This window comes from Erpetoichthys calabaricus, chromosome 1 (genome assembly GCF_900747795.2).
Source record: "Erpetoichthys calabaricus chromosome 1, fErpCal1.3, whole genome shotgun sequence".
Lineage (NCBI taxonomy): Eukaryota > Metazoa > Chordata > Cladistia > Polypteriformes > Polypteridae > Erpetoichthys > Erpetoichthys calabaricus.
In genome coordinates, this window is record NC_041394.2 from 174,037,724 (window position 1) to 174,054,581 (window position 16,858).

A 16,858-nucleotide genomic window follows, 5' to 3' on the forward strand; every position below is an offset into this window, starting at 1 on the left:
GTGTGAGTGTATGAGGTTGCATGCATGTGTGCATCTTGCAGTGGACTGGTGTTTAATTCAGGGTTGGTGACATTTTTGCAATGGAGGAAGGATCATAATGAGAATGGGGTGTGAGGCCACCAAAAAGGTTTCCCTGGCCAGGCCAGGCCAGGCCTCCTCTGCCTGCCTGGAAAGGGCTTCTGCCCTATGGGCTTAATTTCAGTTACACTGGCCTGCCCTTGCAGGCCCAAGAGGGTTTTTAAACCTCAAAAATAAATTTAAATGTCTTAAAATATCTAAATGTCCCTTAAGGAAAGGAAGCCATAAAAAATGTTTAGTTGAAGAGACTGACCATCAAGAAAACCTTTATAAACAAAAAAATGTATGAAAAAATAGAGAAATCTCACAAAAGACTCAAAAGGAAGCAGAAAGGATTTGCCTGATAAGAAATCCTAAGTAAACCTGTCCCAAAACATAATCCACAAGAATAATCCATAAATAGCAGAAATTCAACAAGAACGAAAAATCAATAATAAAACAAACTGAATACTCAAAGTGATTCCCATGAATTTAAATGTACCTAGATAGCCAGAGGTAGTGCTCAGGTGTGGTGTTGTAAGGGTGGCCCACAAAACACAAGGGATATAAGAGAACTTAGTTTCACACATAATAATATAATACATAAATGGAACACTAATAACATAGAATAATTACAATAAGCATATAAAAACAGTTTAAAATAGATAAATACATAAAAAAACATTTAATGTCAGGGAACGTAATCTTTCAGACTCTTAACAATCATTCCCTTGTATCTAATGCTGCTGAAATAGATTCTGGCTTCCAATGATGCTGTAATAAGTGCACAAAATAGGCAAAAGAATTAATGTTTTTTTTTCCCAAGTCTATTACTTGTCTTCTTCTTTAAAACCAAATTTCACATGTATTCAGGGCAGCCTGCATGTACATTTAGTGGCTACTTTGTATAATGCTTGAGGGGTAATTTTGGCCCATTTCAGTATTTTTAAGGGTCAAGTTACTCTTCAAGAGGGTCATTTTTAGAAAGCAATGAAAAGTCTGTAAACATTTAAAAAATATTTATTTCACTCCTTAGTGAGTGTTAAAGAATAAACTTGAAAACAATTCTTTATAGGCTTAAATCCATTCTACCAAACCTATTTGAAACATATTTAACATACTGCATGAAATATAAGTAAGCACTTGACAAAGTCAAAACATTAACAAATGTCACCATTAATTGAATAAACATAAACCATTCAAATATTGTACAAGTTCTTGTATATGTAGTATGTACTTTGCATATATACAGAATGTTATATTCAATTTATAATTGTCTGTGTGTCTTTTGTTGGTACATTGTTATTGTCATTATTTTAAGGATACATGAAAGAACAGCTTTGTCACTTGTGAATATACTTGAACTTAAAAGGTTTTAAATATTTTAAGTCAAATGTATAGCAAAGATTCAATAACAGTCCAATGGAATGTCCTAAGTAATAGTATAACATACTTTATTATCTACTGAAATTTACACATGTAAGGTGCTATATCTGACACCTGATTTGCAATGAGGGCCAAGCAAAGTGCAATGCAGTGTATGTTTTGAGTCAAGGGGGACTCCTTCAGCCTAGTCGCCACTCCCATCTTGAAGCCTATCAAATATTACATGGGATATAGCAGGTGATAACACCAGCAATAAAAGTGCAAAAGTTAAAAAACTTTTGAACATTAATATCAGGCAACACAGTTGCTAGGAATTTCTCTTGGTGTTACAGCCATACACATAAGATGCATAGAATTAAACAACACATCTATACTAATAAAAGGCAAAGCCCTCACTGACTGACTGACTGACTCACTCATCACTAATTCTCCAACTTCCCGTGTAGGTAGAAGTCTGAAATTTGGCAGGCTCATTCCTTACAGCTTACTTACAAAAGTTAGGCAGGTTTCATTTCGAAATTCTACACGTAATGGTCATAACTGGAACCTGTTTTTTGTCCATATACTCTAATGGAGGAGGCGGAGTCACGTATCGCGTCATCACGTATTACGCCTCCTACGTAATCACGTGAAGTGAAAACAAGGAAAAGATTTACAGCACGAGTCAAACGTGGGAACGAAGGTAGATGACATTAATTGTTGAGTGTCTTTTAATATTGTGTAATTGTTGAGTGTCTGTTAATACTTTGTAAGCATACATATTAACAGATGTGCAATTAAACGTGTGCATTTACGAGGTGATTTCTCAGGCTTAAAGCTCGAAGTGATTACTCGAGTGAAGGCAGCTTCACAAAAAAAACAGATCCTTAACAAACTGTTATTGGTATATTTTCCCTCAATTTTAAAAGGTTTTCTTTTCTTCTTAATAAAAATTTAAAAGCAGAACTTTGCCGGTGCGAACCGCGGGGATTTGAGCGACTGACGCATACAGACGTATTCATGAGTGCAGGTACTTCGGAAAAAAAGCACCGTGTAAACCTAAAGTTTAAATTAAGTTCATAGACCTACAAAAGGTTGCCATTGATTTCAGGCAAGATTGCTTTTCTCCTGTACAACTATACGTTGCATTCTCAAGAGTGTGCTTGCACGGCTTGGTCATATTACAACCGGAGTGCTGAACTGACAACGTGATATACAAACAGAACAATCGTAAAAACAGGATTAAATAAAAAGGCTGCTTTCGTTGGCAAAGCAACGAAAAAGGAAGACCTTATATGACGTTCGTTTATAAAACAGCGGAGACGCTGTGTGAAGTCAGCTTCACAAAAAAACAGATCCTTAACAAATTGTTATTGGTAGATTTTCACTCAATTTAAAAAGGTTTTCTTCTTAATAAAAATTTAAAAGCAGTACTTCGCCGCTGCAAAGCACGGGGATGTATATATATAGATAGATAGATAGAGATATATATGTATATATATAGATAGATAGATAGAGAGATATATATATAGATAGATATATATATATATATATATATATATATATAGATAGATAGATAGATAGATAGATAGATAGATAGATAGATAGATAGATAGATAGATAGATAGATAGATAGATAGATAGATAGATGTGTATGTATGTAAATATGTATATATGTGTATATATATGTAGATATGGAAATATGTATATGTATATATATGTGTCTGTATGTGTGTGTGTATATATATATATATATATATATATATATATATATATATATATATATATATATATTTATGTGTGTGTGTGTGTATGTATGTATGTGTGTATATGTATGTGTATATATATGTTGATATATGTATATATATGTGGATGTGTATATGTATTTATATATATGTATATATGTAGATATGTGTATATGTAGATATGTATATATAAGTATATATGTTTATGTATATATATGTTTACATAACCTCTTTAACACACTACTTCTCCGCTGCGAAGCGCGGGTATTTTGCTAGTTATACAATACAAGGCACCATCACATTATATAGTAAATATAGATACATAAAACAATACAGCAAACTAGAATCGCACTCCCACCCAGTAATATAAATGTAATTTATTTTGAATGGAGGAAAATAGAAATCAGAAAGAGACAGAAGAATCACAGAGTATGCTTAACCATAGTCAATGCTGTAGCAAAGAAACGGTTTCTACAGTATGTCAAGTAATTCTTGGCTTTAGTGACTGGTAATGTTTCCTCAATGGTAATAACTGAAAGAGATGGTTGCCCTGGTGTGAGTGTAGTCTTTGCTTATTTTCCTAGCTCTTAACCTGACCCATTATGTATACATTACTTGCTTGTTGAATCTCCATACCAGATAAGCTACTGAATGAACCAGCAAGTGATTTGATAGACAGAAGTTGTGCTTGTGGTGATAATTACAAAAACATCATGGTAAAAATAGAACATAATGTTTTTTTATGGGCAGATATCTAGCATATAACATGGGCCACGTAGGGACTTTAGTATCTGAAGACAACACATAATGACAAAATAAACAAGTTCCAGATGTTATCAAGAGATGATCTAAATGATTTAAATTACTGCTGAAAGCCTGAGTCCCCATCTATACTATTAAAACAGTATCTTGCACTTCTGCACTACACAGTGGTGTTTCCCCATTTACAAATATAATATAGCTGAAATAAAATGCAAAAATAAACACAGAACAATTTGAAATATTTATAAACACAATTATGTATAAGTTACATTGTTAAAGCTTTAACAAATTGGTAATAATGTAAAAATATATAAAATGCCAGGTGGCATAGTACAATGCACTTTAGTGTAGGCTTGTGTCTTTTATTATGATGTAAAATGAGGAAAGCCTGTTGGTGGGTATACCATTGTTAATGCTACTGTCTCCCATTAACCCTGACACTCCCTTTGCAATATTACAGTACATAACTTGGTCGAAATAGCAGCAAAGCCAGGCTCTACCACAAGGCCACCAGGGTAAGAAAAAGAATGTTAAATTCAATGTTGCCCAATCGCAATGATTTGCTACATTTATAGAATTCAATATGAACATATGCAACTCTTACAGGACTGCAGTATACTAAAAGAATTTTTTTGCTTTTTTCGTTTACCCTAAGAAAGTTTAGTGAGGATAGCTTTAATTGCAAAGAAATATTTTATTTAAACCTGTTGTTTTCACTTTGTAAACACACTTTTCCTTTACAGGAACACAAGGAACTTTAGCCTAGTTTGGCAGCATCAGGTATAAGATGTAGAATAAAACCTGACTGGCATGCCAGAAGGAGTCTATGAAACATCTAATGATTTATGTAATAACTTTTATACTGGTTTAAAAAAAAATCTGTGAGAAGCCACATATTGCCAGCAAAGTAGCCTGCTCATTCTCTCACATTTGAACTGATACGTACTCTAATAAGGTGATAACAATTCCTGCCTATACAATACGTTTACTATAAAATACATATGCTTACGATATTGCTCAAGATAAAAATGAAAGCATCTGCAGATGTGTTTCTATATCCACAATTACAGCAGAATTATTTTAGTTGACAATATAATCTTTTTAAGATATTCATTAAATGAAAAACAAATTGGTTTACTTACTACCCAACATTTAAATCAAAACAAGAAATAGAACTAAGAAATACAAAAACTTTACATCAGTTCTTTAATGACAGCATTGGTGTGTAATTACATTTAGAGATAATTATCAAATACCCCATCTGACATTTATAAGTCATTTAGCACATTACTCCTTACCTTAAAGAAATTATTAGTCCTTTTCTACAAAGGACACCATGATCTTAAGATTCATACCTGCGTAAAATTCCAAAAACTACCAGAGAAAGCGGAGCCTTCAGCTCAAGAGGTTTCAAACTCAGGAAAGACCTGTATCTATCAATATAAGAATCACCCCATTAGCCTTGGCTTTTAAATCAAGGCTGAAGACTTGGTTTTCTTAACATACTAAACACTTGTTAGATAAACTACTGCCACTGATCATATTTCTTTTTAAAAACTTCAAAAGCTTCATTGCTTGAGTATCGCTTTGTCTTTGCCATGCAGTCTCTCTGTCTTAATGTCTTGAAATGGCATTTGTTAATTTTTTTTCTAGGCCCTCCACTTTTCCATTTGCATCCCAAAGTAGTACATGTTAGACTAATTAGTGATGCTGTAGTGTCCTCATGTGGGTTTATGTGTGAAAAGGAAAGGGCTGTAATCCCATCTAGGGTTGGTTCTGGCTTTTTACAAACCCACTCCAACCCTGAATTGGATGAGACATCTTATCTCTTGGAACAGGACTTTGAAGGAGATTTTTCATTGCCTATGACAGGCCCATGGCATGACTTTGACCGCATTTCCTATTTATTTGTCATTTAATACAATATTTATAAACCGTTACTAGCTTTTCTCAATTCTGCTTCTCTTCTCTCTATCTGGATGTGGGACTTGATGCCACTGGTCTACTACCTGGCTATGTTCCTGAGTATGGAAAAGCCATCCTAATTAAAGGAGCATTGGAATCATTGGATGGAAGGATTCTCTCGCCAGATTGAACTGCCAGAACAGACTACCACAGAATAACCAGGAGAGGAAGTAGGTAGCAAATTGGCAAAGGTCTCCAGGACTATTATCATGTATGACTTTGTTTTTGCCTTTTACTGTTGCAATTTTAATCTCCTCTGTTGTAAACTGGTCATAGATCTTCAATTAACTAATTGACAGATGTTTTTGGTTTCCATTTATGTTTAGTCAGTTTCTACCTTGTTCTACATGTGTTTTAACAAATTTGTACTTTTATGTGTGCTAATTCTATATATTGTAATTAGTACAATCTATACTTGTATTTAACTAAGAATTGTTCACAGCACTCTGCACATGCATTCAGTGAAGAGCACTATACAAAAATATTGGGGTTTTTTTGCATTGCATTTTTATAGTATTTGGCTGAATTTATAATTGCAGACTATGCTGCATTGCAAAATGGCATAAGCATGTCCTGGCAGATGGTAGGACAATTAAATTTTGAGACAACCATTTTTAGTTCTTTTAGGAAAAATATTAGTTTATCTAAAACAGACTATACAGACACTGAGCAAATCATTAGGAATGCTATACTAATACTGGGCAGGGCCTCTTTTACTGTCAAAACAGCCTCAGTTCTTTGTGACATGGTTTCTGCAAGATATTGGAAACATTGATTTGAGATTCTGGTGCATCACACAATTTCTGTAGATTTGACAGCTGCATATTCATGCTGCAAATTTCCCATTCTACCGCATCCCAAAGGTGTTTCATTGGATTCAAATTCTGTGACTGAAGTCTATGGAAAGACAATGAGTTCAGTGTTCTGTTCATGTTTAAGATAACTTTTTACTTTTTGACACGGTGCATCATCATGCTTAAAGTAGCCATTACAGGATGGGTAAGTTGTGGTCATGAAGGCATACATGTTGTCTGCAACAATACCAAAATTGGCTGTGGCATATAAGTGATGACTGGGTAATATTAACAGGCCAAATGTGTGCCTAGAAAACATTCCCCACACCATTACAACACCAGCCTGGAATGCTGAAACAAGGCAGACTGGGTATATGGATTCATTCAGTTTATGCCAAATACTTGACCCTGCCATCTGTGTGTCTCAGCATTAATCAAAGATTAATCAGACCAGTCTGTTTTTCCAGTCTTTTGCTGTCCAGTTTTGGTGAGCCTGTGCCCATTGCTCCTCCACTTTCTATTCTTGGCCAACAGGATTGGAAACCGACAGGGCCTTCTGCTGTTGTGTGCCTCAAGGTTCAACATTCAGAGGTGCTCTCTACATGTATACATAGAGTAGTGCTGGGAGGTATGACCAAAATTCTATATCACGGTATTTTTCAAAATTATACTGGTTTCATGCTATTCAATGGTATTTTCTTCCCATGCATGAGTGGGTGTTAACCAAATTTTCCACTGCACTTACTGCAGTAGACTGGCTAAGAATTACCTATTCCACTGTCATGAGAATTGTACATTGTGCAAAAAAACATTTTAATGTGCACACAAGTATTAATACAGGTTTGCATGGCCCCATAAAGTGATCATATTGCATGACAGTTGCAGTCAAAATATAGAACCTTTTTATTGAACAAATTTTGCAAACAACTTAAAACTATAATTTTGACAACATATTTTCAACCATCCAAAGAGGCATTTAGACTTAGTAAAATATCCAGAGGTGCTTGTCAAAAATTGTATTACACTGAACATCCATCCATCCATTTTCCAACCCGCTGAATCCGAACACAGGGTCACGGGGGTCTGCTGGAGCCAATCCCAGCCAACACAGGGTGCAAGGCAGGGAACTAATCCTGGGCAGGGCGCCAACCCACCGCAGGACACACACACACACCCCCACCCACACACCAAGCACACACTAGGGCCAATTTAGAATCGCCAATCGACCTAACCTGCATGTCTTTGGACTGTGAGAGGAAACCCACGCAGACACGGGGAGAACATGCAAACTCCACGCAGGGAGGACCCGGGAAGCGAACCCGGGTCTCCTTACTGCAAGGCTACACTTAACATGTTTTAGAAAAGGAATAAATAGTAAATATTTTTTGTAAACCAACTACACTTTCTGTTAATGTTAACAATCTCTGTCCACTGACACATTAGCTATATGGATAGTAATGGCGTTGGTTATCTCGATCCACCGCTTGCTTTTTTTGTCATAGGCAGCACCTCTAGCAAACGCATCTACAAGTGACATCTGACTTGAGTGTCCTCTAGCTTTTTCAGTTTTACCTGAGGATGTGGAAGGTGCCAATCTTAGTTCCATACATTCATGGTACACCAAAGCATGTTTGCAGCTAAAGTAGTGCAGCAAATTGCTCATGTTGCCGCCTCTGGTGATAACTTTAGCTCGACAGCATTTGCAGTTAATAGTTATTTGGTCCACATCCGACCAAACCAAAGTATCTCCAGACAACAGACACAGCTCCTTTTTTCGGCAAAGGTTCTTCTGTGTCATCATGTTCAACTTTATCGTCTGCTACAGCTTAAGTTTCTGAATGTTCTCTGTCCATTTTTACCGCTCAATACCTCCACTAATGCATGTACTCTGTTGCATGCATGTTTAGCAGTGTAGCAGTGATAAAGGTCCCCCCTTAAACAGTTTCCCGCTGTGCCATGTTCCGAACGTTGTTTAGGCTATTTAAACCGGTATTGCGGTATAAGGAAAATCCACATCATAACAAAAATAAAAAACGTTTTTTGGTATGAACTGTTATACCTCCCAGCACTAACACAGAAGCTAACTAAATTACTGCAGACCTTCTGTCAGCCCAACCAGTCTGGCCATACCCCTCTGACACTCTCATCAACAAGATCTTTCCGTCAGCAGAACTGCCGCTCACTGGATTATTTTTTGTTTTTAACACCATTCTGAGTCAATTCTGGAACTGTTGTGCATGAAATCCCAGAAGATCAGCAGTTACAGAAATACTCAGACCAGCCCATCTGGTTCCAACTATCATGCTAGGGTCGAATTTACTGATATCATATTTTTTTCCACTTTTTGGTGTTTGATGTAAACATTAACTAAAGCTCCTGACCAGGGCCGGATTTTCCTATAGGCTAACTAGGCTTCAGCCTAGGGCCTCAAGATCAAGAGGGGCCTACATTCAAATTGTTAGTAAAATTTTATTATCTCTCATGTAATTTACAAACTTAAAAATGGAAGGTGAAAGGGCCTAATAAGTGGAATAGCCTAGGGCCTCTTTTCATATAAATCCGGCCCTGCTCCTGACCCATGTCTACATGATTTTATGCATTGCATTGCTACATGATTGGTTGATTAGGCATTTGCATTGATCACCAGGCATATAACTGTTCCTGATAATTTGGTTAGTGTATGTTTTTAGAGTGTTTTAGTTTTCAACATTTTTTTTGTATTTTCGATGTATGTAATGTTTTCATTAACAATATGTATACCTCACTGCGACTTAAGTGAGCTATATGTGAATAAATTAAATTGAACTGATAAGCAGTTGGGACCAAGATTGCAAATTACTGATAGAAAGATTTCAAATTACTGATACGAGATGAAAGAGAATTCCACACGACTTTCGACAGCCCATTGCCTGAGATGCTGGATCAAACTACAAGTTGCGCAATCGGACCATATTGATGAATTTAATAATCTCCTGTCGATAGCAAAACTACTTTACAAATGGCTTACATTTGCAAGAAACCTTTTTGCAGGAGAAGGACGCTCTTATATGAAAATGATATACTATTAGTTTAGTATCGTACTTGCTACTTAGACCTTATGACTACGTTTCCTTTTGGATTTTCCTGTTTTTTGCAAAAGCTAGAGCCGGCCTTTTTAATTCACTGCTTTTACCTTTCTGTTGTGCTTCACAAATCTTTTTCCCCATAGTTTTCATACTACATCCACCTTCCTCCGCTTACCATATTGCTCCTATGTTCTTGCGCTTTCCCGGTTCGGCTACCGCCGGTTGCTCCGTTGAGGCGGTTGCGCGTTCCCGAGGAGGCGGGCTCCCAGCGCGGTGCCCATTGCGCGTGCTCGCCGCGCGCTGCTGTTGCTGCCGCTGCCGTTGCTGCTCTGCGTTTTGTCAACATGAGCTCCCGAAAAGGTGAGAGGCATTGCTGCAGGGGTCTGTATGGCGAGGGGCTTGGGATTGAAGGATTCCCTAGCTTGACAGTTTACTAACGAGTCTTTCTGTGCCTTCCTGTCCTTCCGCTCCGGCCTCCCGTATCCATCCTAGTACTGGCCATCCAGGCCCGGAAGAGGAGACCGAAAGGGAAGAAAGAGAAGGCGGCGCAGCACAGAAAGTGAGTCCGGGGGTACTGGTTGAGTGGAGATGCTTGGGTGTGGAGGGGTGCTTGCCTGTGGGTACCCGTTCCGTGTCATGAAGGGAAGGGTGTAGTATTTTTAGGCACTCTGCCCCGTGCCGGCTAATAGCCGGTAGGTGCCCAACTGTTAGGAATCCGTGCACCATGGAGGACGTGGTTGTTTGTGATTGTCGAGTTGTGACGGGAGGTGTGTACCCCGTCAGATGACAATGTGATTATAGATCTTACACTATGACAGGTGTAAGTGAGTATTGTCTATGCTCTGTGTGAGCTATAGGCCGACTTTTAAGCAAAGCCATTCTACACCCTCCTCTGTAGTTTTTTCACAACTCATTCAAGACTTGATTGTAGATTTTGAGTTTTGTTCTTCCAGTGTTCATTTGTGTCTTGTGAAGTTGACCAGCAACCTATTATTTCTAAGACTGGACATAAATAAAGAAGCTACTCAATTCTTTCAGCTGGGCTTTTGCTTCAGTTATGTGGTTTAAGGTGGGGGTTGCCCAGTTGTGTAGAAACAGTTTCTGACATGAAGGGAATGCTTCTCAGAATACAGTAGCCTATAGTAATACTACTTTTTCATTAGTAGAATAAACCAAGTTACTTCCACTAACCCTTTCCAAAAGTTTCAGGAACCACAGGTGTAGCTTACTTATATTCTGCTTTAGGAGCTGCACTATCAGGAACACCTTCAGTGATACCATAGTTATGTTTTGGTCACAGATAGTTCTATCTTATGTCACGTAAATACAAAGACAGTGCTTAAATTGCTGCTGGCATGGAATACATTTTTTAAACCCTTTATGTAATTTGGATATACAGTGTGTGTATATATATATATATATATATATATATATATATATATATGTGTGGTTTTGTTTTTGCAAACTGGAGTAAGAAGTGCACTGGGCCAGAGGCAAAGCACCAGCCCTTAGTCCAGTTTGGGCTGATAACTATATTCCCTGTGATCTCAGTCCATAATGAAGTTCATGTCAGAAGGTGAAACTATAGCAAAAAGCATCCATCCATACATTAATTTTAGTTACCGGCTTCTCTGTGGCAGTGTCACAGAGCAGCTGGAGCCTATCCTAGTAATCATCAGGCACAAAGCAGGAACAATTCTTGGAAATGGCTCTAGTTTATTGTAGGGCGAAAACACACACTATGACCAGTGTAGCAATGCCAGTTTATGCATCCTGCATGTCAATGCAGAGGAAAAACCTGTTAATTACATAAAGTAAAAAAGTATAAAAAGAATAATTAGCACCTAAATTTTCTCTGTCTTCTTAATGGGTTAGTATACTAAAATATATTTCCTTTTTTTGTCAACATACACGCATCAAAAACTTGACTGTTCCCACTTACATTGGAAATAACTCCTTGTGCCAGATTATTAACCTGGATATATTTCTTGACAGTATTAAAAGAGTGGCATAACAGTATGTCTATGAAGAGTGTTTCAGTACCAAGGCTTGTAAGCCTCAGTTTAAACTGCACAGATAATCCTTTCATGATGTTAGAAAAATTGATTAATTTAGAAAACGCCTTTTAATCAGAAGCCATAAATGGACAATCACTGCAATTCAAGAAATCAGTAAATGTCGCTTTCAACCAAGATACTGAAATTTCATCAAAGTCAACTGTAATTTGGTCAAAATCTCAGCTTTTTTCTTACAGCAGTTGGTGTAGCAAAGCCAAATCTCACCAAAGGATAGTTTTTTTAAGCCCCAGATTGGACTGTTTCATTGTGCTTAGAGAGACACTGTTACTTTTTTTTAAACTGATGTGTCAAAGAAGGCACAGTATGTAATAGTTACTGTATGCATGCATGTATACTGTATGGGTTTTTATATGTTAGAATTTTACCTTAATATCCCCATTTATCAAAATATAAATGTCAAATTATATCAAAATATAAATGACAAATATATGAATAAATGCTTTACAGTTCCAGGGATACTGGTTTGATTTCTGGTCTATCACTGTTTTTTTTTTTTTTTTTTATATTCATCCAATATTTGCATGGCTGTTCTGTGAGTATTTTAGTTTATTTCAGTGCTACTTCACTGTTAGACAATGGTAATACAGTCATGGCCGAAATTATCGGCACCCCTGGAATTTTCCTTGAAAATGCACCATTTCTCCCAGAAAATTGTTGCAATTACAAATGTTTTGGTATACACATGTTTATTTCCTTTATGTACATTGGAACAACACAAAAAACAGAGAAAAAAAGCCAAATCTGACATCATTTCACACAAAACTCAAAAACCAGGCTGGACAAAATTATTGGCACCCTCTACTTAATATTTGGTTGCATGCCCTTTGGAAAAAATAACTGAAATCAAGTGCTTCCTATAACCTTCAACAAGCTTGTTACACCTCTCAACTGGAATTTCTGACCACTCTTCTTTTGCAAACTGCTCAAGGTCTCTCAGATTTGAAGGGCGCCTTCTCCCAACAGCAATTTTGAGATCTCTCCATAAGTGTTCAATCGGATTTAGATCCGGACTCATTGCTGGCCACTTCAGAACTCTCCAGCGCTTTGTCTTCAATCATTTCTGAGTGCTTTTAGAGGTATGTTTGGGGTCATTGTCCTGCTGGAACACTCATGACCTCTGACGCAGACCCAGCTTTCTGACACTGGGCCCTACATTGCGCCCCAATATCTTTTGGTAGTCTTCAGATTTCATGATGCTTTGCACACAGTCAAGGCATCCAGTGCCAGAGGCAGCAAAACATCTTAGAACCTCCACCATGTTTGACTGTAGGTACTGTGTTCTTTTCTTTGTAGGCCTCATTCCGTTTTCTGTAAACAGTAGAATGATGAGCTTTACCAAAAAGCTCTGCCTTGGTCTCATCTGTCCACAAGACGTTCGCCTAGAAGGATTTTGGCTTCCTCAAGTACATTTTGGCAAACTCCAGTCTGGCTTTTTTATGTTTCTGTGTCAGCAGTGGGGTCCTCCTGGCTCTCCTGCCATAGAGTTTCATTTTGTTTAGATGTCGACGGATAGTTCAAGCTGACACTGTTGCAACCCTGAGTTTGCAGAACAGCTTGAATATGTTTTGAAGTTGATTGGGGTTGTTTATCCACCATTCGGACTATCCTTCGTTGCAGTCTTTTATCAATTTTTCTCTTCCGTCCACGTCCAGGGAGATTAGCTACAGTGCCATGTGGTGTGAACTTCTTGATTATGTTGCACACAGTGGACAAAGGAACATGAAGATCTCTGGAGATGGACTTGTAGCCTTGAGGTTGTTGATATTTTTCCACAATTTTTGTTTTCAAGTCCTCAGGCAATTCTCTGCTTTTCTTTCTGTTCTCCATGCTTAGTGTGGCACACTCAGACACACAACAGAAAGGTTGAGTCAACTCTTCTCCATTTTAACTGGCTTCAGGTGTGATTGCTATATTGCCAGCACCTGTTTCTTGCCACAGGTGAGTTCAAACGAGCATCATATGCTTGAAATAAAATGATTTACCCACAATTTTGAAAGGGTGCCAATAATTTTGTCCGGCCCATTTTTGGAGTTCTGTGTGACATGATGTCAGATTTGGCTTTTTTTTCTCTGTTTTTTTGTGTTGTTCCAATGCACATAAAGGAAATAAACATGTATGTACAAAAACATTTGTAATTGCAATAATTTTCTGGGAGAAGTGGTGCATTTTCTGGGAAAATTCCAGGGGTGTCGATTATTTTGGCCATGACTGTAGTTCTTACTTTATTTACACATTATTAGAAGTGAGAAAAGTGCTTTATAAAGAATTATAATTACGAATCGCTTTTTCCATTGTTGAGCAATCCACTCTTCACTTAGAGCATCATCTTACTGTCTGCATTTTTTTTTTGCATTTTCCCAGTGTCAATTTTTAGATCTAAAGGTGATTAGGGCTTTATAAGATCATGCACAGAATTACTTTGTGCAGTTTTGTACGTGAGTGAGGATCAAAACAAAAGAAAAAGGGATCACAAACATATACTTTAATCTGGACACTTAAAGTATCTTTCTAAATGTGGGTCACTTGCTTTTGACTGTTGTATATCCAACCACTCATGTTGTGATGACTCCTCACGTTTCTTCTTGCAATATGGTTTTAATAATATTGGTGATGTTTATACAGTTTACAGTTTTTATTTTATGTTGTGTTCTTCACAGAGAGTAAATACCTTGGCAAAGTCTTCTCAGTAAACCAAGCAACGGAGAAATTCTCAAAGGCAAAACAAAATACAAGATCATTTAATACTTTACAAATTGAAAGGAAACAAATTATGAAAGCCAACAGAACTAAACATGAACTGAAGATGTCCTGTCCTGTAGGAGTTGACAGCATAGTACAACTATTGATATTGTGATAATTGTAAAACGTTTCAGGTTGATGTCAAAATTTAATCTGCCTTTATTTGAGCAATATAAAATTAGTTTTTAAAGCAGGGAAATCCACATTTTAAAGCACATATAATGCTTATTTTAGAAAATTGCAATGCTTGTTTTATATGCCCTTTATTGCAAAATGTAGATGAAAATGCAGTACATTTCATTTGATATAGTTTCCTCATTCACCTTTTTTTTTTTTTTTTTTTTTTTTTTTGCTAAAATACATTAGTTTTTTTACACCTGGTTAATACATAGGTTTGCTTGGAGCCAGAGTCTATACAGGCAGCATTAGGTACACAGCAGGAACCAGCACTGGATGTGCTTCCCGTTTCAAAATTAGACACATACACCAGGCTAACACACCTGCCCTAATATAAGTGTCTTAATGATTTGAGAGAAAAGTGTAAACTTTTGATAGACTGAGTCGGCTGTGTTTTGAACCCTAGTCTTTTGGCGTAGTGAGGCAGCAATGTTGACCATTTTGCCATCGTCTCTAAAATTCTAAACTGTAATTAAGAACAATATGCCAGCTTAATGTTGTAAACATCAATATGAATATGGTCAGTCAGTCATTTTCCAACCTGCTATATCCTAACACAGTGTCACGGGGGTCTGCTGCAGTCAGTTCCAGCCAGCACAGGGTGCAAAGCAGGAACAAATTTCGGGCAGGGCTCCAGCCCACCACAGGCACACACATACACACACACACACACACATCCACACACCAAGCACACACATACACGGGACAATTTAGGATCGCCAATGCACCTAACTTGCATGTCTTTGGACTGTGGGAGGAAACCAGAGCACCCGGAGGAAACCCACGCAGACATGGGGAGAACATGCAAACTCCACGCAGGGAGGACCTGGGAAGCAAACATAGGTCTCCTTACTGCGAGGCAGCAGCGCTACCACTGCCCCACCGTGCCTCCCTAAGAATATGGTTGTGTTTAAATTGAAATAATTAACTAGTACATATAAATGAAATACAAAGACTACATATAAATGAGAGTGAGGCTTTTTTAGTTATTTATTTTTAGTATGTGTGTGTGGTTCAGGGATTTGATATGCCAAACAACACCGAAAAGTGTACAGTAATCCCTCGCTATATCGCGCTTCGACTTTCGCGGCTTCACTCTATCTCGGATTTTATATGCAAGCATATTTAAATATATATTGCGGATTTTTTGCTGGTTCGTGGATTTCTGCGGACAATGGGTCTTTTAATTTCTGGTACATGCTTCCTCAGTTGGTTTGCCCTGTTGATTTCATACAAGGGACGCTATTGGCAGATGGCTGAGAAGCTACCCAATCAGAGCATGTATTACGTATTAAATAAAACTCAAATATATTGTGAGCACAGGGGCTGTTCGCACCCCTAGAAGATACGGCCACTCCTCAAAAAACACTGAAAGATTACCTTCACATTGCTCTCTTCCTTGCTGGGCTTAAATGTGGCTATTTTGTCAAGCGACATGCTTCCTGCATGGTGCTTCGCATACTTAAAAGCTCGAACAGCACGTATTGATTTTTAATTGTTTGTTTTTCTCTCTCTGTCTCTCTCACTCTCTCTGACATTATGTGCCCCTTGACGGAGGAGGTGTGAGCAGGGGGGGCTGTTCGCACCACTAGACAATATGGACGCTCCTCTAAAAAAATGCTGAAAGGCTACCTTTACATTACTCCCTTCCTAGTAGCTGCGTTGTCCGGCGGGTGCTTCGCATACTTAAAAGCCAAACAGCCCTATTGATTTCTGATTGTTTGCTTTTTTCTCTCTATCTCTCTGACATTATCTCCTCCTGACGCGCACTCTTTTGAAGAAGAAGATGTGTTTGCATTCTTTTAATTGTGAGACGGAACTGTCATCTCTGTCTTGTTATGGAGCACAGTTTAAACTTTTGAAAAAGAGACAAATGTTTGTTTGCAGTGTTTGAATAAAGTTCCTGTCTCTCTACAACCTCCTGTGTTTCTATGCAAATCTGTGACCCAAGCATGACAATATAAAAATAACCATATAAACATATGGTTTCTACTTCGTGGATTTTCACCTTTCACGGGGGGGTCTGGAACGCAACCCCCGCGATAGAGGAGGGATTACTGTACACGAATTCAACAAATATTTTGAAATTTATTTCAAAAGTGTAAAATTTA

At 37.7% G+C, this 16,858-nt stretch overlaps 1 protein-coding gene across 3 annotated transcripts in view; it reads left to right on the forward strand.

Moving 5' to 3' along the window:
• Positions 1-9,992: 9,992 nt before the first annotated feature.
• Positions 9,993-16,858, forward strand: part of srpk2 (SRSF protein kinase 2) — a 64,237-nt gene continuing 57,371 nt past the window's right edge. For all 3 annotated transcript variants that reach the window (XR_007933668.1, XM_028808673.2, XM_028808663.2), the window contains exons 1-2: positions 9,993-10,113; positions 10,246-10,312. Coding sequence is in view for 2 of the 3 variants with exons in the window: in XM_028808673.2 (XP_028664506.1) it covers positions 10,098-10,113; positions 10,246-10,312 (83 nt within the window). In the remaining variant the exon portion in view is untranslated. The remainder of the gene's footprint in view (positions 10,114-10,245; positions 10,313-16,858) is intronic.